The sequence below is a fragment of the Notolabrus celidotus genome, chromosome 1 (genome assembly GCF_009762535.1).
Source record: "Notolabrus celidotus isolate fNotCel1 chromosome 1, fNotCel1.pri, whole genome shotgun sequence".
Lineage (NCBI taxonomy): Eukaryota > Metazoa > Chordata > Actinopteri > Labriformes > Labridae > Notolabrus > Notolabrus celidotus.
In genome coordinates this window covers 30,308,122-30,331,166 of record NC_048272.1, presented here as the reverse complement: position 1 = coordinate 30,331,166, position 23,045 = coordinate 30,308,122, and the positions used below count along the sequence as shown (strand labels likewise).

The 23,045-nt window shown below is 40.6% G+C and overlaps 1 protein-coding gene across 2 annotated transcripts in view; it reads right to left on the bottom strand.

Annotated features, from left to right (window-relative positions):
- The window catches only part of LOC117814178 (metabotropic glutamate receptor 7), a 353,505-nt gene that overhangs the window by 130,024 nt on the left and 200,436 nt on the right, over positions 1-23,045 (bottom strand). For both annotated transcript variants that reach the window (XM_034685360.1, XM_034685368.1), the window contains one exon: positions 3,487-3,624. In XM_034685360.1, the coding sequence (XP_034541251.1) occupies positions 3,487-3,624 (138 nt within the window). The remainder of the gene's footprint in view (positions 1-3,486; positions 3,625-23,045) is intronic.

Sequence of the window (23,045 nt, the reverse complement as noted above, 5' to 3'; positions counted from 1 at the left end):
AAGAACGATATAAGTCACCCTTGATTGGAATACGAAGAATTCCTCACCCTATACCTCTCAAACTACAGCGTTACTGACCCGACCAGATCCAGGCTTTCATCCTGGCGGCTGTGTGAAGGGAGGTATGCTTGAATAGATAAACCAATGTGATGTTCTTGCAATGACTTGTCAGGTGGTATAAATAAGCCTTTTTTTGCAGAGATGGACAAGTAACAAGCCCGTGCTGCAGCTCCATAGAGCGTTCGAGGGAAGTCGTCATTTTACTACACTCTTTGTAAACTCCAGGCTTCAACGTTGGTCATGTGATTGAAAACTATGAATCTAAAGAGACTGCAATAAAAAATACAGAGAAAAGAAACAGCTACAAACAGAACCAAATACACACATAGAAAAAAAACTAAGAGACACAGCACAACAGTAAACAACTGCAAAAATGCACTGACCTACTTGAAAACACTTAAAACCTTCACAGCACTTTTAAAAAGAAACAAGACAACTGTATTAAATACAAAATGAAACTCACACTAGACAAGATTAAAAAAAAGTGTGAGTACCCCTCAGACACGTGACTCCAAATGACGAACAAAAAGACCAGAAGTAAGAAAGTTGACGCGAGATGACCAAGCAGCAACCGCGAGAACCATAGCCAATGCGGAAGTGTTAAAAACTGCAGTTTCTTGAGTGTCCACTTGAGGCCGGCTCCAGAAGTACCGGAAACTACATACACATATTCCAAAGAGTAGATCTTTACAGCAGAAATAAATGTGTTTACATCCTGGTTCAAAAACGAGCATAGTCTGAATAGTTCATTTCTTGATCGGCACACACTGTACGGGCGAGATATTCTTTCATAACGCGGCAATTTCTAAGATAGAAAGATTATGAGTTTTCCATAATGAGAGGCACAGCTGACTTGATTGACAGACGGTAACTCTGTAGCTGTTGGCTAGGACGCTAAAAGCCCACCTCTTTACCTCACACTAGGTCGACAGCAGTTAGGGTGACTTCAGCATTTCCAATATGGCTCATGTCGACAATTGGCTTCAAAACAGCGCTTCAGAAACAGATGGGTGATGTCACAGATACTACATCCATTATTTATACAGTCTATGATAATGACAGTAAAAAGTTATATGTCTCTATTAAGACTTAAAATGTGAAGGAAGAGACAAACAGCACATTCTCAGAGAGGCAACGACCCTGAAGAATCTTTAATCCACTTCAACATGACACTAAATCACTAACAGGGACAAATATGGCCACAAGGAGCACTACAGAAATATCCAACACCCAAATATATCAAACTCTGTGTCGAACTCAGATTCACACACTCGAGCTGCAAGTTTCATGCCCTGGGCGATGCAACACACACACTTATGGGACACACACAGAATCTAACATGACAGCTGAGAGGATGGGAGGAGCACAGGAGCATGAAATGGTGTCCTAAATGATGAAATCTCAGTGTATGAGCATGACAAGTAAAAATATTAACACAAGACACAAACCAGCACACGAGGACCCGGGACATACCTGAGCTGAGAAAAGTGCAAAGAAGTGACTGAAAGACATGGTGATGTGTTCTTGGGTAGCTGGGATCAATGATCTTTATAGAACAGGTTCATTAGTGTTCAGGGTCTGTTCTCACTATCACATAAGCTCTCTAATTGCTGCGAGTTATTGATCACAGATCACACAGACTTATGAGTTTCTGTTTAACTTTTGCAAACACAGCGATGCTCTCACAGCATGCCGCGGGAGAGGGAGGCCAAGCGTGCAGAAAGTCAATATGTGATGATGCTGTTCATTAATGTGTGGTATTCACACAGTGTGGATGAATCCCTACTGTCTGTCAGGCTCACAGGGGGGTTCAATTTGTGAAAATGTTTGTGTATAAATGACACCACTTGGTATGTTCTTTGTGTTTGATTCTGATGATTTGGTTGGAAAAAAATCGACCAGCACTTTAAAAACAGAGTAACCATCAGCAAAACTAGCAATGTGAAATGATTGATTCTGGTTGGTCAAAACCCTTAGATAACCGTGCTTACACCAGAAAAAGCTACACTAAAGGCTGATTTATACTTCTGCGTCTCCCCTACGCAGCAGGAGCTGACGCGGACATGAGCACCACGTACTTGTGCGTCGGTGTGTCCGTGTCGCACAGCAATTCTCCGCCGAAACGCCTGAGGGCAGTGCAGTCTCTCTGATAGCCGGCCGCCTGCTTCCGGTCCCGCTACGATCTCTGTTTACTTTTCCACAGTGATTCAGAGAGTGTTATGTTAATCTACAGCTGATACATGTTGCTGTTTATCATACAGACATGATTACATGAAGAATAGAGCGGAGGAGATGAAATACACGGCCGATGTGCGGCCGATGTCCAGGATCCCGGAAGTGTTGTAAATGCGGGAAAGACAAAGCCGTCGAGCGGACCAATCACAGAGCTTGCGGTCCGCGTCGGCTCTACGGGGAGTAACATTTTGGAGGAGGTGCACGTCAGCTACGTGCGTAGACCACGACGTAGGTACGGGAGCTACGCGGACCCCCAGCGTAGGGTACGCCGTTGATTCAACGCAGAAGTATAAATCAGCCTTAAGGAAAACCTGATCACACACGTCGTATCAGATCAATCCACAAAAATGAGTCTGTCACATTTCCCCTCTGCCTACTGACACTGTGGTAAAAATGTTAGAGTGGAATGGAACGGAACAGATCAAAGGAGAACGGAATGGAATGCTTCTGACACATTAAAGGCTCATAACAGCTGTGATTATTCTAGACATCAAAAGCAATGCCATGCACAACCTGATCACACGTCATATTAATTTAACCCATATCAAGTAATCTGTCACATTCACCCTCTGCCTGTTGACACTGTGGAAAAAAACTTTAGAATGGCATGGAATGGAACCAATCAAAGTAGAAAAGAATTGAATGGAATGGAACAGATCAAAGCTGAACGGGGTGGAATGCTTCTGACTTATCAAAGCCCTTTAACAGCTGTGATTATTCTAGACAACAGAAGCAATGCTTGAGATATCCTGATCAGAAATATCAGGTCAGTCCACAGGAAGTAGCATGTCTCATTACCTTACTGCCTGTTGTCACTGTGGTAAAATCATGTATGTGCGGCAGCAGAGCTGGTGAGAGCATATCTAAGCTGCTGATCTCTACAAAGTCACTTAAACCAGAAGAGGTAGAGATAACAGCAACAATGTTCAAAGCTGAGACATTTGCCTCATTTATGTTTAAAGGTGTCAACTTCAAAAGAAGGAGAGCTGAATGAGCACAGAAACGTCAACTTCAATATTTCTGCAGAAGTCCCATTCACCTCGTCTAACATAACTTTCTTGGGATGCTGACAAAGCTGCCCTATTCAGCAACAACTGTTCATTCATCTCAGGCAACCTCAACAACAGAGCAAGTGAGCATCTAACACCACAAATGGGCATGTCCTGTGCCATCATGAGTGGCCACCTGTACCTGTGCACTTCCTGCTGCTCTCGTCTTTCTTGGAGGAGCTCATCAGTTTGCAGTTGAAGTTCTCCTCCCAGTACTCAGCGAACCACACGTTCCTCCGGTTGTTCTCCAAAGTCCTGGATGTGAAGTACGCATCGAACCCTGAAAGACAAGCGAATACGGGTCAGACAAACCAAAAGAGAAGTATTCATTTAGCTTTAATAAAAAACAACAGCGTATAATGAGACAGGAGCAGTGGAGCGTGAGCGCGCTCAGTGAAAAGTCTGCCTCACTGCTCTGTGATGAAATCACTGCCTTTATGTTTGAAACATCAGAGGCATGTATAACACTTTGGTCTGCTGTCGTCAACATAAACAACACTTGTAAACATCATCACATAAATGACAGAGGGGAGTTTCAAGGCGATGTAAAAGGGCAGAGTTCACAACAACAAAACAGAGATACGCATTGAAACCTCTCTGTTTCCCTCTGTATTTTCACAGCCAGGCCACGTGTTTTCTCTAATGTATGATATTCCCGGTTAAGGGGTAATTTCTGTATTTTAAAAGCAGTACCTTATTTTTTAATTATTTTCATTTTTAGTTATATTTTTGGTCTTTAGTGCCTTTATTCTAAAAGGATAGGACAGGGGATAGAGGGAGGGTGGGAAATTGCATGCAGGACACTAGCTTTAGGCTAGAATGGAACCCATGCTTCCTGCTTGAGGACCATACAGCACTTTAACCACTTGGCCAATCTGGCTCTCCACCAATGCCTTATTTTTGACTTTTTTCAGATCACAATGATTAAAGCTATTTTCAGAGGTGCTCTGTGCCCCAAAATGTTCCTGAATTGACTTTACTTCTTCTTCTCTTTACCTTGTTTCTCTCTCAGCATGTTCGTAAACTCATGCTGTTAATGATGATTGCGATAAAGCAGACGAAACAACAGAGTTGTATGCTTTGACCTTGGTTTAGCCTTTTGTATCGATGCTACGAGTATCTAAACATAACCCTAACCCATCAACTGTATCGAGACATGCCTGAAAAAGAACAGTCATGAGTTTGAGGCCGTCTCTCTACGTTACGTGTCGTTCTTCCGGGTTCAAACTAGCCAAGCAAGACAGAGGCAGACAAGCATCTCCTGTGTACAGAGAGTGATGTAACAGTCGTTTGTGGTTAAAATTAATCGTCCTATTCCTCATAAATCCCTCCCTCTGTTGGGATCCTTTCTGTTATGTTGTCAGACTGTTACACAGTACTTCTACCAGATCTGTGTCCGGTCTGTCTCCGATCTGCTGCGATCTGGCTCTGTGCACTCCCGTCCGTCAACACCTACCTGTTGCGTTTTCAGAATGCAGCACGGAGCAGGACTGCTGGACAACTGGAGTTATGTGGCTGCGGTTTTCCTGCTGTAATCACTAAATCAACGGTTATCCGGCTCCTCTCTTTATCGTTATTGTCTTTATCGTCGTCTGAAAACCTCTGACCTGTTGTCTCTAGGCCTTGCTCCGCTCATCATGATGGTTTGTTGTTGTAGTTAAGTGAAACATGATCTGGGGAAACACAGCGTTTTATATTGAAAATTAACCGGATGTTTTCATTTGTCTTGGTGCCTGACTTCCTGTCCCGCTCAATTTGCTCTGTTGAGATTTATGGGTCAAAAATGGAAGTCTTACATCTCCGATCTGGAGAGCTCCAGAGACGCAGCCAGAACATAACGGATTAAATCCAGTGGGAGTTAACACATTGACTGGAACAGACACCTATCAGATCCGGTGCTGTGATGGATCGGAGAAGGTCCGGACACGTATCTGGTGCAATTTTTCCATTAGAGTAACAACCGGACACACTTTCATCCAGCAAGGAATATGTTGCAGACGTTACAGCCTGTTCACGCATGGTGAACAATGCAATAAGAGAAAAAGAGGCACAGGTTTAAAAAAACTGAAGTCACCCTTTAAAAGGGATCACGTGCCTCCTGCATCACGACACGGACGTGCCAGAGCAGCGCTGAAAGCAGCGTTTGGTGCTCAGTGGTTTGGCAGTCAGGAGGATTTCACCCGAAATAACTGTGAACATGTAACCTCTGCATAGACTCACAAAAAGCTCAGATGTAGAAGGTGGTGAGTGGGTTCGTAAGCACATAAGTCAATTAAGAGATTATCAGTTACTATGACGATAAACAGGCAGCAACACGGGAAATGGGTCAAAGACACGAGAGAAAAAAAGCTTAAACAAATTACAGCAATTACAGGATGATGAACGACATCAAACAAGATCAGAGTAAAACCGCTACACCTGACAAAAGATCTAATACACATCCCTGCTGTGAAGATTTCTATCTCCTCTGTGTCCTCTGTGTTTTAATATTCCAATACATAAAAAGGGAAATACACACACACACACACTCACACAAACAGAATATTCAACAAATAGAGTACCCTGGTTAATTCACAAATATATTAACAGTAAAAATCAGAGCTGAAAGAAAATAAGAAAACTTGTACTTTATATGATAATTATATTTAGTTTCACTGGATTCAAAGTTTCCATGAAAATTCTTCTGCAATAACCATAATCGATAAAAAGTGTAAGTATGTTGCGATCTTCCATAACTATAACACTTCACCCAATAAACATAAAAACAGAAGGCACCAGAAACAGATTCATTCAGTTTAATAAGTTATGAGTTCAAAACAAAGAAAGACAAAATAATAGTGTTCCTTCTGAAGTTCAAAATCCGGTCCCTGTTTTCTTTTCCATCAGTCAATAACCATCCACAAGACTCAGTTAATTCTTTAACTCAGAAGCATTATGGTTATGTTTAGATTTCAAGCACACCTGAGTTTAAAGCAAGAAAGAAACTCAAAAAAAATGAGGTCAAATAACAGAATTTGAATGGCCTCAGATTAATCCAGAGTCCCAAAAGTCCATTCCATGTTTTCTAATTCAACACTCACTAGTTATGATCAAATCAGCTAGTTGTGATGTCACCTGTGATACATGGTTTATGACTAACATACATACCTCTGCAAGCCATCTGTAAACCTCCACTTTTAACTGTTTCATTCACTCATACGTCCTCAAATGCAAACAACAAAAGGTGGCAGCAGACAATGAGTGAAGGAAAGGCCGAGATTCATTCTTTCTTTCTTTTATTTCCTTTTCCTGTTTTACGTCTCATCAAATAAATATTGCTACTCAATTTTGTTTTGGATTTATTGAACGTTTCAACCTACAAAAATTCTTGCACTTTGGAAAAAATAGTAGCTGCTGCAATTCAGACCAACAACTGACGACCAAATGGAAAATCCGAACTGAACTCTCTGGATTCATTTTTTGAGCTTTTTATATTTGTCTCTTTCTGCTGTCTTTTTGCATTGAACTTATTTATTGGATTTAAACTGAACTAAAGTGAAATATTATTGATATAACTTGCAATGATTTTGCTTGTTGTTTTTTTCCATTGTTTTTTGATGGTCTGAAAAAGAACACATTGACTGGACTATTTGGATTCTTGACTATTCTGTGACTTTTTTTCCCTTTCTTCCTTCTTTCTAGTTTAATTCTTGCATTAAACCTATTCATAATTTGACTGTTTAAAAATAAAACTCGGACTGGACTTTTTGGACTCACTGCAATTATCGGTAAATGGACTTGTACTCATAAAGTACTGTGCTAGTCTTTCTGGCTAATTCACCCATAAACACCACATTTGCACACTGATGGAGAGGCTGCTATAGTAAAAGGACCATCAGGATGAATTAATTAATTATATTTGTACAAATTCACACAGCAGTTTGTCACCTGGAGCAATTAAAGATTCAGTGTCTTGCTTAAGACACTGCAGCATGGGTTAGTGGGAGCTGGGATCGACTGAGATGACTGAGTCACTGAGCCACAGCCGCCCAGAACTATTCTATCAGCATTTAATCTTTGTTTCTTTTACTTTCTCCACCCTGTATCATTCTTGTGTTGAACTTATTGTTAAAAAATAAACTGGAGTGCAAGTGATCAATAAATATGAATACACTGATTTGAGTAATGGGTGCTGACTGTTTGAAAAGAAAACACAGACTGAATTTAAAACTTCTGAGAGGAACACTTTGTTTGCAGCTTTCTCCTTTTTATTTGAAATAATAAAACATCAATTGGTTAAGCTTTATGTGGAGCTTTACTGTTTGAGTATTTGTGTTGATCTTTTGGTTGTTTCTATTTTGGGTTCAAATAGAGTTTTTCTATTTTTGGTCTTGTGTATGGTTTGCTTTTAAGAATGATAGAATGACTCACAATAAAAATCCATTTAAACTTGATGCCAGTTTAAAAACAGTTGGTACATGGACAACAAAACAGATAAAAAGTTGTGTAATGCACAAAAAACCCAAAACACATTGAGGAGCTTTTCCCAACTAATGAGGTTAATGATCAACAGGTTAATCACATGACCGAGTATAAAAAGGACACTCCAGAGAGACTGAGTCTCCTAGAGGGAAAGATGAGTATAGGTTCACCACTCTGTGAGAGACTGTGAGAGCAAATAGTTCAACAGTTTGAGAATAATGTTTATGTTCAGGTTTAATGTAAAATGACAAAGAATGAGTGGATTTCATCATCTACAGTACATTATATCATTACAAGATTCTGGAGACATCTCTCTCCAAAAAGGACAAGGACTAAAAACAAGACTAGATGGACCTGATCTTCAGGCCCATAGCCAGCACAGCATAAAAAACAGACATGACTCTGTAGTGGAGATCACTGCATTAAAAACAGGGACCAGCTGGCTTGTTATCAGCTCATAGTTCAAAGCCAGCATCCCTGATGGTAAGGGGATCATAAGAGTCTATAGCATGGGTAGCTTGCACATCTGTGAAGGTTCCATTAATTCTGAACAGTATATACAGGTTTCAGACCAACATGTGCTGCCATCCAGACTATGACTTTTTCAGGAAGACCTTACATATGTCAGCAAGACAATGATAAACCACATTCTGTGAATATTACAACAGCATGGCTCTGTAGTAGAAGAGTCCAGGTGCTAAACTGGCCTGTCTGCAGTCCTTTCTTGTCACCCATTGAAAACATTTGAAGCATCATGAAACTGAAAATACGGCAAAGGAGACCCTGAACTGTTGAGCAGCTGAAATCCTCTATCAGGAAGAATGGGACAACTTTTCACTTTAAACTCCAGAAACTGGTCTCCTGGGTTTTGTTCAAAGAAGAGCTGATGAACTTGACGTAAACATGTCCCTGTAACAACTGTTTTCATTTGCAAACTATCAACCTTTTTCGGACTTTGGGTTGTATAAAGGTATGACTCCTGGCACTGTTTTCCATGATGTTTTGGTCATTTGTAAAAAAATGTGTAATAGAGAGCAGTTCTTTTAATCACATCATTTTGTTAGTATTTCAGAAAGGCAACAGAAATCAAGTCTGTGTTTTTTCTTTGTTGACAGCATTGTCTCGTCCTCTACATCCTTCAGATCCTTATAAACGTAGGAGCAGGAATTTGATTTACAAGTTGAAGAGGGTTTTTTTTCCTCCTAAGAAGAGCACTTAATCAGGTCCTCATTGTTCCTGTAAGTATAGCAGATTTTCTCTCTGTCACTGATAATGCTCAGACGTCCTTGGCAGCCTGCGATGACGTCACTGATGCACACATTTTAATTTCTACCGGGCTGAAATGAGGATCCTGACCTCTATAAGTTTCCCTGCATGGAGCTCAGAGTCAGCAGGGAGGGAGACGATAGAGGGTGGAGGGGTAGTAAGTTTGAGAGGGAGCTGGACGCGATGGAGGGTAAAGGCAGATATTAAAGAGAGAAACAGAACAGAGGAAAAGAGAAGAGGAGTCCATTACTGAGAGGGATCTAATTCATAATTCGCTCAGTGATGGGATCTCGCTCTGATAGCCTTTTGCCCCGAGTGACTGTGGGAGGAGAGATACCGAGCCGCCTCCTCCAGCCCGGGGCAAATGTTTAATCTGAGGGCATCTCTGAGCCGACAGCTCTTGTGGCTGCACGGACATTTCCTCCGCCCAACAAGCCGAGTGTGTTACAGACCCAGCGACCTCTTTAACAGAAGATCAGTGCTTTAAAACCTCCCTGTCAGGAGAAATAACACACCGCTTCATCAACAACACCCGGAATGTTTAACACTCTTAAATGTTTTAAATTGTAATTATGAGCGCATATTGCTAACAGTTCTGTGTCGTGAAAGTGGAAATTATTTTATTTAATAATTTTCTCAAACTAACTATTCAAATTGTTTATTGAGCTCCACCATGGTATGTCCCTGTTGTCCAGTGATCCCTGGGTAATGAGACAGCGTTTACACTTTTCAGGAGTTCCGTTTTTTTTTTCTCTGTTTCTTGATTCAGTCTCATCCTGAGGTCTATGCTGATTCTCTCTCTTAAATATTATATTATATTATAACAATTTAACTTTAACCTTTAAAGAGATATTTCAGTTTTTTTGAAGTGGGGTCATATGAGTTACAGTACACTATTGCTCCTGCTAGCCACAATGCGTGCCGGTGAGCTCTTCCCCCTTAATGAGAACATTCCCAGAGGACCGGCAGGTAAGCTCGGCTACAATTCTCTGCTGACGGGGCCTCCTATTTCGCGTTATTTCGCTAAAGTTGAGAAAATATGGTTCAGGAACTTATCACGGTGCACATGCAAAAAATTGGAGCTATTCAGTTTGCCGTCAGAAACCCCTTTTGTTTTGGCACTATTTTCGGACGCACCTCGCAGACCGGTGTTCTTCCGCTGCATGAGCACAGATACACGCCGATCAGCTGTTCGGATAACACTGACTGTCCATTGACAGTTCTTGAACTCACTTCCAGCCTCCGTAATGTGCAGTGGTGTGCCCAGGAGGGGGGCGCGATCGCCCCAAAACGTGTTAAAGTGCCCTCTTGGATTCCACTGTAGTAGATCAATCTTAAAAATTGCCTTCTGTGGTGCCTTTTAAGTGGAAAATGCATGAAAAAGTGTGCTTAAGATGCCCCACCAATGTACAAAACATAGAAAAGTGCCCTCTCGATTCCCCCTCAAATGTATGAAATATAAAAAAGTGCCCTCTGGAAAGTCACGCAATTAATTATGTTGTGTAATGTTAATTATGTACTATAATCAATAATATAGAAATAAATACATAGTTTTGTGTTTTCCTTTTTCATAATTTAATTTCCAGCACAATTCAGATAAGTAGGGAAGGGGATGCAGGAATTCAGTTTTAGCTGCTGGGAGGCCCCCTAGACCCCCCTCTTGTTATGCTGTGTCAGTACATTCACACTAAATTGTGAGTACCAGGGGTTTGAAAGGAGGTGTCCTTTTTTTTCCGCCCCTGCCCCTCGAAAAGCCTGAGTACGTCACTGTTAATGTGCCATGCCTATGTGAACTTGAACTCTCAAAATGATCATTTCAGCCTTTCACACATCAGAGATGAAATAATTTAGGGTTAGACGTCAACATGTGTCTTTAATCAGTAAAGGAAATTTAAATTTTAGGGTCTTTGGGGGGTGGAATCACTTTTAGTCACCTCTGCACTGTCTTCACTGTTTTTCCTGAGATCACTGTGTCAGAAGTCTGTTGTCCTGCAGCTGTTATTCATCCATCACATGATTTCTCCAGGACAAACAAATCATATATCCAGCATGTCCTCTGCATCACTGCTGCAGGATTTCATGCTTACTGTATTTCCTGTCTTTCAGTGGAGCTTTATGCAGCAGAGAGACAACTTTGATTCACAATCTGGGGCAGCCGTGATGTTATCTCTGAGTGACACAGTTTTCAGTCCCTGTCTCCGTGGACGGTGGGGTGGGGGGGACATCTGTGCTGATGCCTTCTATTTAAAAGCGTCGTTTTTGAAACGATAAATAATGAATGTAAACAGAGAAATCTCAGCGCTGATACATGCCATAAAAGTTCAGGCTTCAAATAATCTTAAACAGCAGGAGGACTCATAACAAGACTATCTGAAGAATCCTCTCTCCTGCATTTACACTTTAACATCTAAAGCAGGATGCATGCATTGAGGCAAATCTCTGTGAGCTGCACAGCCAGTGTATTCTTTCCTTACAGCTGCAGAGAACAAATGAAGAGACATTAAATTGTGTCTGACTGAAGGGCAGATAATTCCTGCGGCACCTCCTCGCAGCCTGAGAGGAAACTGAATTAGAAATGTCCTTGTAATTACTCTTTGGGAAGGAGCATTAGTGCAGCAGTATGCAGAGCATTCTCAGGGAAAAGTGGGGATTCAACAATAATTGCATCTGGATGTAACCTCAAGGGCGAACACGGTGTTTGATCTTAATTTATATGAATCCCTGATGGGACTTAGCCTACTTTATGGAGCACATAATGTGAGATCTTCAGGTCCTGAGGAGAAGCTGCAGAGCCACTGAAGAGAATAAAACCACCCCCTCTATTGTTCAATAAACATAAAGAGCAGACTGTTTTATACTGCTCAGTAAAACTCAGCTTTCACTGCTCTGTTTGGTATTCAGATCCCCCACAGCTTTAATCAGAGAGGCTTCATATCCATAAAAACAGCATTAAAAATAAAAGTACTCCAAGATACTGTGTCTGTGCATGAGCTATGTGTGTTTACACCATATCCTGTTTGGCCACTCAGGTCTACAGGTGTTCATATTTGGTTTAAGTCAGGCTTAATGTTAGGAAACTGAAATTTTAAGTCAGGAAAAATCAAGCAGTCACCTCCAGAGAGGAGAAAGTGGAAGTGGAAGAAACTGCAGTTCCTCCAGTGTCCACTAGAGTGTGTCTCCTGCAGTGAGTCAGTCCCCACAGAGACCCATGCTAAATGTTACAGTAGAAATAAACATGTGATCAGCCTGGTAGAAAAACAGTTTGGGTCTCTATAGCTCATTTCTATATTCATGACAACTGTATGGGCTGAATTTATAAACAACTCACCTGTTTATGTTAGATTATTACCTGGCTGTGTTAAATACTTGATTCTGATTGGCTGAACCCCTTAACAAAAGTAATAAACACCAGAGACAACCTGATCTCACGGGTCATATCAAATCAATCTGCAGGAAGGAGAATAGAATGGAATGGAACAGAACACATCAAAGCAGAATAGAATGGAATGTTCGATTGATCAAAACCCAAAAGAACAGTGATTAATTCCAGACAGCAAGCAACACCAGGGACGACCATAACAACTGTACAACTGACAAATTTATATGCAACCTGACTGTTAACATTAGATTAAGGATTAAAGGGAGATAGAATTACACCTGTCATACGTGTATTTATTTCTTCCAAAAGTAGTCAGGATTGTTGTCAGCTCTGACACCTCAATGTTCCCAAACCTCACGCTCCTATCTGTCACCGGGGACGTGTCCAAAAGGGATTAGCCTGGTCAGAGGTTGGACTATTTGAGCTGAGTTTTAAGGAATTGCTGTGAAAAAGTAAACACAGAATGTAGCGGGGCCAGAAACAGGCGACCCGACTATCAGAGAGACGGCACTGCCCTTAAGCGTTTCAGGGGAGTATTGCTGTGCGTCACGGACACATCGATGCACAAGTATGTAGTGCTCACATTTGCATCGACCACTGCTGCATAGAGTCAATGCAGAAGTATAAACCAGCCTCTAGCATGAGGGAACTACCCATAGTTCATAGCATTGTGACATGAAACACTGGAGTCTCAGGAGAAGAATGGAAGTGTAAACACCTCGGACTTCAGTAAAGTAAAAATGCACAATAAAAGTTCCTAATGCCATTAGGGTAAGCTACAAGATGTCATGCAGGTTACATGAGAAGTGGCAAAGTGCTGTCTCGCACCTATTTACACCATATTGAGCCCTTGCAGCTGCGTACACTCAATCACTTTCCAGGTGACATCAATTAAGTCCTTAAGGCCTCAGGGTTTAGGGTTAAGGGGGGACATTGAGATTCAGCCCAGGAGTCAACTTTTCAAATATGGCCACCACCATCACTGGGCTTCGTAACCCTCTGCAGAAACAACTAGATTTTGTCACTGAGACCATGTTTCATGCAGTCGATGATCTTATGCGTACTTTGATAGACAGCAATGAACACAGCAGATGTTGATTTTTTTGTTGGGCTCAAGGTGTTGTCTTGGTAAACAAAATCCAATGTTTAGTATCATTCTCATTCTAAATATGAAACACTGACCCATAGTTAACTTACTGAATCCATGGCAGCTTGATACTTCCTGTTATACTCTCTGAAGAATATCTCTGTTAGTTCAAGTGAACTAAAATGTGCCAGATACGATGGTGTATCATTATAAATGACACAGAATAATCCAGCAGAAGCACAGAGCGTGCTGCTGTTTGAACGCCCAGGTGTGTATGTGTGCTGAAGTTAGTCACTCCCTCAGAGTTTGTTCTCCAGTTTGTGCTCTCAGAGAGATGTCGAGAGCTTTCTGGGTCAGGGGTTTGGGTGATGGTGTGATATAAAGCGTGTCAGACTGTTGTGACATGTTGAATCACCAGCGTGTCAGCCGGAGCGGAGACAACAGTGTGAGGTGTTCAGGGTCAGAAACAGAGGCTGACACTGTTTGTGACAACAGCGTCACAGCTATTTCTGTTTGTGTTCTGCTTCACTCTCACCGCCATGACAACTTCCTGCTAATGAGGTTTTATCTTAAAGCTGTACCACTGTCAGGGAAACATGACATTTATTCATGAAGAGAACACGGCTTTGATTTAACAGAAACTCTGACAGTCAGGAAGTAAAGAGAAGAACAACCCACACACAGATTTTAAAACCTACAGTCGACTTTCTGAGCTCCATTTAATCACATCAACCTGAGAAGTTCTTATTATTGCATGCACAGACACTCCAGGTAACCTGGAAAACTTAGTTTCTTTATAAATAATGATGCTTGTTAAAATAATGAAGAGGTGTCAATGTTAGCGTCAGGACCTGCAGGCTGTCTAAATCAAAGTTAGCTCTAAGACCTGACTGTTCAGCCTGATTCACTCACTCAAGTTTTTATAAACATGTTTTAAAGACAAAAAAGCGTAAACAAGAAACTTTCTCCTAACAATTACGCTTCACAAACACTGATGAGTGTATGATGATATGGCTTTGCCCTGGGTTTTGACTGTCAGGCTGTATACACCTACAGTTGAGGCAAAAATTATTAGCCCCCTTGTGAAATCAGATAAAACCCTTGATTTCTTTATGGAAATTACCATTAACAACAAGTGTTTATAGTTTATTTGTTTCCAAAATGACAAAGTCAAAATGTTTGATTAGGATATTATATTGATGCAATTAATTGAAACAAGAAAAGGTAAAAATGACATGTCAAAAATGATTAGCCCCCTGGCCCTAAGTAGTCAAAAGAGCACCCTTTCTGAGCCACACCTGACAACAACCTCTTCAGTTAGTTCTGTTAGTAAATGTCTCTTGAAGTTTTGGCCCATTTTTCCAATGTAAATTGTTCCAGCTTGTCCAAAGTACATGGTTTCTGAGCATGGACATTCACTTTGAGCACCCGCCACAGATTCTCCATAGGATTTAGATCTGGGCTCTGCAGGAGCCACTCCAGGAGGCCACTCCAGGACCTTGGTTTTGGTGTCCTTTAAGAACTGTTGGACCAATTTTGACGTATACTTTGGGTCATTGTCTTGTTAGAAGACCCAGCGCCAATCTAAGCCTAGACTAAGAGCAGAGTTCTTCATATTATCCCTCAAAATGTCAACATAACTTTCATTTCTCATGATGCCATGCACCTAAACAGGGCTCCCTGTGCCCAAGGCTGCAAAACAGCCCCACAGTACGATGCTCCCTCCACCATGTTTAATTCTAAGAACAGGGTTGAAGGCCTCTCCCTTTCTTGGCTAAACATAATCAACATCCATGTGCCCAAACAGTTCCATCAGACCAAAGGATGGACTTCCAAAACTCATCTTTACCTTTCAAATGTTCACGGGCAAACCTCAGTTTGGCTCTGATGTGCCGCTTTTTGAGCAAAGGGGTTCTTCTGGGACGATTGTCCTGAAGCCCACTATGATGAAGATTCCTCACAACTGTGTTCCTTCAATCGTCAACTCCAGAAGAGGTCAGGTCAGCAACAATCATCTTGGTAGATGTCCGGGGCTTCTTGCTGACATCTTCGACTATTTTCCTCTCCAAAGTTCTTGACATTTTGCACTTTCTACCATGCCCAGGTTTGTTTCTTATGGAATTTGTCTACTTGTTCTTTGCAATGATGCAACGTACAGCTGTTCTAAACACTAAAACGCTTGGAAATGACAGTATAGCCTTCCCCCTTATTATGAGCCTCCATTATCTTCTTTCTGAGCTCAAGACTGATTTCCATTGTCTTTGGCATGATAAGTAAGAGTAGTTCCTCTCAAAAATTTGTTCAAGTGCCCTGTTTGGAGTGCCTGAAGTACGTCTCCATGCTGACTGGATGCTCAGGTGTTGTTAGGAAGCCAAATGACCGACAGGTGTTGTAAGGAAACCAGTTGACTTCACAGGTGTGTTTTGAAAGCAAAAATTCACATGGGGGCTAATATTTTAGAGCATCCCATTTTCACTATATTTGATATAAAGCTTGCCTAAAAATATATTTAATATTTCAAAATGTACCAAAGCTACCAAATAGCACTGGTGAATGTTTGCTTATATCAAGTTTTATCAATGATGGAAACATTGGGCAGAATTTAAAGAAAATATTCCATAATTCCTGGGGGGGCTAATCATTTTGGCCTCAACTGTAACTCAGGACTGATATCAGAGTCGTAGTTCTACAGCCCAAGACTCAAACTCCTGGTTTTCAGGACTTGCAACTCGAGCATTAACTGCATTATTATTATTATTATTTTTACTAATGCTTAAAGAGACGGTACGCATCTTTACTTTCGAAGATTTTATTGTGAATACAAACAAGAGCACAGCGACATGTTTGATAAGAAAAAGAACTGTCGAGGAGAAGACAGACAAGCTCAAACTTCTGATAACATTATTGTTCGCTTGCTTCCAGCTGTCGGTAACCGTCCAAGATGTTTGGTTGGTTAAAACTCAGATTAACAGCAGGTGGGCTGCAGGTGTTTTTGAGTTTATTACACACCTGTAGGGATCTCACTACAGGGGAATTTATGAGTACATCTCCCCGTTAAGAGAGGAGCATGACACACAGCACTGAAACTTCATCAATGATTCAAATCTGCAGACAGGATCAGTCAGAATCTGATGATAAATTAAATCTGTTTTCTACACATCCAGAAGGTCCAGCACAGTCAGTCCAGGTTCACACAGTTAGTCCAGTTTCAGACGGTTAGCCAAGGTTCACACAGTTAGTCCAGTTTCAAACAGTCAGTCCAGATTCAGACGGTCAGTCCGAGCTCACACAGTAATAAGGACTTGATTTGGACTCACACTTGAGGTTTGGGGACCGGACTACGTTGGTGGATAATGTAACTCAAACTGTGGGCAGGAATCAATGGTTGGAAACACTGAGAATGTGAACGATCACGCTATGCACACGAATACAAACACGAGAATGTTTGTAAAGGGGTCAGAGCTAACTTCCTAGTACAACTGATAGCTGGAATCAAGTGACAGACAAAGGTTTGAACAATTTACCAGATAATCCGACCTCCTCACACTCTCCTCACAGTGAGCTCCTGTTTATTCCTGATCCCATAAAAACAGTCACAGAGTTCAGGGAAGCTGCACAGAGATATAATCAATGTGTCCCATATATTCCAAATGAAGGAACCTCCGCTAATCCGTATGTCACATCATACATCACCGGAGGATCTGCATGCAGATTGGCTTTCACTGGAGTTCAGATTTTTCAACTCTGGCAAATTAATTTGCGCTGCCAGACAAGAACTTGCATCTACTCGTGTCTTTACATTTACTTTGAATGTGATTCATTTGTGCAAATTATTTTATTCGCGTTTGGTGTGAACGCCCTATTACAGTTGATGGGATTATAGGTCTTTGTGGACCATAGAACTTTTAGGAGATTTTAAACTGGCCCTTATTTTGCGATCTTCATTGGCGCAATATTTATATGTTTTCTTCCCTTGTTGTCTGAAACTAGAGCACAGCCAAGCGAGTGTTTTTCAATTGAAAGATTATACAAAGACATGAAAACTGGTTCAAAACTTAAAGTTTTTACTTTTGATTTAATGTTTATGTTGGAAAAGCTGACTCAAATAAACCTCCTTTTAGCATTTATTCTAGAAACAGGCACACAGGTAAAGCTGAGGGGGGCTTTAAGCCTCCTGGCCAACAACTAGAACACTCCCACCTGCAGTCTTTAGTTACGCAAATTTATAAGAAAACTTAGCTTTAGATAGAAAGAAAACGGATGAGTTACAGAAACATGAACACCCCGTACAGTGTGTGCAAATAGGGAAATGAGCTGTAGAGACCCAAACTGTTTTTGTACCAGGCTGTAAATATGTTTATTTCTGCTGTAACATTTTAACATGGGGCTGTATGGGGACTGACTCACTGCAGGAGACACACTCTAGTGGTCACAAGGGGAACTGCAGATTTTTTTGCACTTTTGCTTTGTCTATTTTCCTACGATGTATGAACTCAAAGCTTCATTAGCTTTGTTTTAGCTCTGCGTGCCGCTGGTCGATGTGTTGCTGAGTCGCCACAAGCCTCTGAGTGTTACTGTGTTAGAGCTCAGTGGTGTCGTGACCTCTTGACTTACTCAGCAAACATCAGTGCGACTGCAGGATGTGACACATGAGGAGCAGATGACTCAGCCTTAATGAGCACGACAAAAGTTTGAGCGAGCGATCACAAACTGACACAGGTAAGTCATAAAAATCAGACACGAAATAACCGAACTGACGCTGAACTCGTGAACTTGTTGCCCTCACAGTGACTCATTACATCTGTCAGGGCGCCTACTGAGAGGAAACAAACAAGAAGAGGGAGCTCAGGTTTATTCTAAGAGTCTGACAACATTACAGAAAGGATCCCTGCAGAAAGAGAGCTTTACATGTTTGTGTCTGAATCAGAAACAGCTGTAACATCTCTCTCTCTACACACTCTTACCTCACAGGACACAGGAGGAGCTATTGATCTACCTCTGCCTCGATCGGTTAATGTTTTATGTGTCTGTGTGATGGATCTGAACTCTCCCAAGAGCCGTCCTCTGATTGGCTGAGAGGAACAAGTGAATATATGTTCCATCTGGTTTATAAACCTTCAGATTTTCAATCTGTGGCACCTTTTATCGCAGCTGGATTTCTTGATTCAGATATCAGAGGATGGATATACATTTTTGTGTCCCAGTCGGTCTTGAGCTCAAATTGTTCTCCCTTATACAGCGCCCCCGTGTGTGTGACTGTGTGTGTAACTGTGTGACTGTGTGTGTTTGCTCTGATCCTTTGATTGCATCGACTAATCAGAATAATCCAGCGAGCACCATCTCCTCTCATATGTCAGGTGATTGCAGCTCCAGCATGCTGATGTTTCCTCTGAGGAGAAGCAGGAGGAGTTTCCTGTCAACTCTCTGCTGCTCATTTATTGATTGAACAATTTAAATCACACACATACCCACACAGAAAGAGAGAGACACTTCAACCTGTAAAACACATCCTCTGACTTTTAACGACACTATTAATCTGTCTCCCTCTCCGCCTCCTCTGGCTCTTCTCCCTCACCTCTCCTCTGCACCCCCCCTCGCTGTCAGGAGGGCTCCTTCACCTTTAATTGGCCCACAAACAACAACACTCCGTGACTTTAAAGTTTTGTTACTCGAAAGAGGATCGACATGTTGACTGAAGCTCTATTAAGTCATAAATTTCATGTTTTTGAACGACCCGAGTCGACAATTTAGCTGCGGTGTGTTCAAGTCGGCACAAACAAGCTGAATGAACTGTAGAGCGACTTTCACCGCAGTTCATCAAAGAGTAACTTAAAGATATAGAAACACGACTACACTGGAGCGGCAACCTCCGTTCTTCAAATATGAAGCCAATGCCAAAGTGTTAGATACTGCAGTTCCTCGAGTGTCCACTTGGGGCTGGCTCCAAAAGCACAGAAAACCACATACACACCCATTCAAAAAAAGCCAATCTCTACAACAGAAATAAACATGTTTACAGCTTGGTTCACAAAACAGTTCAGGTCTGAATAGCTCATTTCTCTATGGACACACTGCAAGGGGGTGAGTTTATTATAAAGTTTATAACTCGTTATTTTCTGAGAAATTAAAGTTACAAGGTTTGCAAATTAGGGGCGTGGCTGACGCGACTTACAGGCGGGCACCCTGTAGCTGTTAGTGTATAGGCTAAAGGCCCACCTCAACTTCACGTATTTGCATCATACTACAGCGACCGAAGCTAGATTGAGTCATTATTTCAATATGGCGTCTGCCGACGATAGGCTTCAAAACAGAGATTACGTCCATGTTTATATAATCAGTTATTCATTTTCAGTGGTGGTTGAAATGCTTCTAAAATAATAACGTAACTTTGTTTATGAAGTTAAATGTTGATGCAGACAGCTGCAGCTCTCATTGCTCGTGCTTTGAGCTTAATGCGAACAGAATACTTAGCAGGGTGCGATTTGTCGGGGATATGCCTTATTCCCACTTCAGGTCAGACTTCCTTTAATGCATCTTATACTCTCACCACTGAAGGTGCAAGTTGGCATGCCATGTGTCAACTTCACTTGACTTTACAATGAATATGAACTCATTGACTCTTGAAGTGTGCTGGCAGCTGCATAATGTTAGAAGCAATATGAAACAGCATCAAAGCATTTCATCATTATTGCAGACGATTCGAAAAAAGTCAAGAATAGATTGCAAAGAAAATAACTTAAAAATAAATAAAAATGCATAAATAAATAAGAAAAACATAAAAAATAAAAATAAAAAAATGAATATATTGCAAAGATAAAGAAAACCAGCAGCCAGCTCACGTCATGACACCAGGTAACGTTAAACCTGTTTGTCTGCTATCTTTTGTAAGCTAAAGGTAATAAATCAGAGTTTACAAAGTTTAGTTGTTGTTACGTTACAGTTTATAATCTGCCGTAGCTTCGAATCAACCCATGACCTCATCACTCTGCATCCTGATAAAAGATGAACAAAGAAAAGCAGTATTCAAAAGAAGAGACATATCTTTACCACAGAGGGTGATGGTGCTCATGGGAAATGTAGTCTGCATCCTGGAGCAACACTACCAAATTCAAATTCAAACAACTTTATTGGCATGAAAGTTAAAAAACAATATTGCCAAAGCAATACTACTACTACTACTACTACTACTACTACTACTACTACTACTACTACTACTACTACTAATAATAATAATAATAATAATAATAATAATGATGATAATAATAATACTAATGATAATAATAATAATAATAATAATAATAATAATAATAATAATAATAATAAATCACATCAAACAATATACACATATATACAGTATACAATACAATTTCACAATTAGATCAAAAAGTGTTGAATAATATATACAATATATATAAAGATGATAAAGAATTCTAATAAATAATTGTTTAAAAAATCAAGAATAGAAAAAAAATAAAAAATAAATAAACAATACAAAATAAATAAATACCACCTTCATCTAGAGGGGATGCCAGAATCGTCCAGGTTCTGCCCATTGTTTCAGGGTTCAATAAGCTGCTCAGAAGCCAGTTCTTACTTAGCGTGTAGTATAAACACTGGATGATCAGCAGTATGATTAAATGCTAACATGCAGGTCATGTCAGTCATTTTCCATATCCTAGTTTAGTGTGTAAGATTTTTTAAATTTTCTAATTACTTAGCTTAGATTAACTGGCATGTGAGTTGCAGCAGGTAATATTGCACAAACTAAAGTTACAACACTGTCCTTTAACGTTTCAGCCACATTTCATCACCTACTATGCAACAGTTTTTAGATATGTTTCATTCTGAACAGAAAAATATCATAGCTGCTATTTTGTCCGGATTATGTTAGCCTCAAACAACAGGCTGTTGGCCTCCTCGCCTCAGTGACAGGAGGGATATCTGAACGCAATGTAATATATATCCTCTCTGCTTGCTGTCTGACTCTAGCTGGTGACCTTCTGACATATTTCTTCTCCCCGTCTCTCCTTTTCTTTTCTGCAGTTTCTCTAATGAAGTAAAGCAGCTTCAGATTTTAAAAAGGCAGAGCTGCTCCGTTTCACACAGATGAGGAGTCCTTGTGAGCAGAGGTCATCGCTGGGCTGCAGCCATGCTTGCCGGGCATGAGGTGGCTGCACTGCAATCGGTTATGGCGTGTGTGCAGAGATCACTGCTGTGCAGCGACCTGCTCTGTTAGTTCTCTCTCTGCTACGGCCACAGGGCAGTTTAGCCATCCTCATAACCACGGAGTGTGTGTATCTATACTGAAGAAAAACTCACATCTTACCTTATTTATCTGTCTAATCCCTGGTTCAAATGTCTCACCAGACTTAGAATAAAGAGTTTTTATCTCATAGAGAGTCTTGTTTCAGGACTGAATAGCTTTAAACATGTTAGACTACATGTACAATACATTTTTAATTAATATATAACATCTAATTTTAAGAAACTTAGATTATTTTTTAGTGATGCACGGAGTACAACAATCTGATAGGTCATCAGTTTAGGATAAAATAAATATTTCATAATTTATTGTTCCACTCAATATTATTTTATCTGATAAAAACAACCAATTAAAGTTTGTTCCATTCACTTACTAACAAGTCTAAATATTCAGACAGAGCAGGTGGTGGCATGTGATCAACATACAGAGAAGAGAGAGTAAAAATGGCGTCACCTGTGTGGATGTTTTCACTGTTTCAGGGGAGAACATGATTGTAGTTTGCAAAACATGTGCTGCAAGTGTTCAGATAGAAGGACAAAAGTCCTCAAGTTTAAACACAACACATCTTTAAGTCAATGAACAAGTCTTCATCGTAACGAAGATGTTTTAAAGAAATAAGAAGCAGTCGCAGCTAGCATTGGCACAAAAAAAACGTTTGAGAGCTGCAGAAAGTTTCTCAGAGACAATCCAGAGAGCTGAATGAGGACAGTTTAATGTTAAATAGATTGCAACATGCAGATACGAATCCATCGCTATGGAACACTAACTGATGTGGAATCACTGAGACTATTTTTAAAAAACTGTTCACATAAATCATTTAAATCAATGGAATAATATTTTAAACAATGTTTTTTACAAACGTGTATTTTAAGTTAGCTGCCATGTAATAAGCCGGGTCTTGTCTCACCCTGTCTGGATTCTGTATCCCATTATCACCTGCTAACTATACATCATCCACAGGGCACTGCTGATGCTGCTAGCTGATGTTACTGAGGTTTGTCTTTAAAGACTGAACGTCTTCACATTAATCTAGGAACATAAGATTACAACATGCCACAGGTTATCTTCAAGCAACAGATGGGCATGTTTCCCTATCAAACACTCCCTCCATTGAACTGATGGTTCCTTTTATCATAGCATGATGTCATGTGTTTTTATCTTGTGAAACCTCTGCAAACTATCTTTTAAACTTGTATCATCTCTAAGGAAACAATCTGTGATCTCAAATCTGCTCAAACCATAACT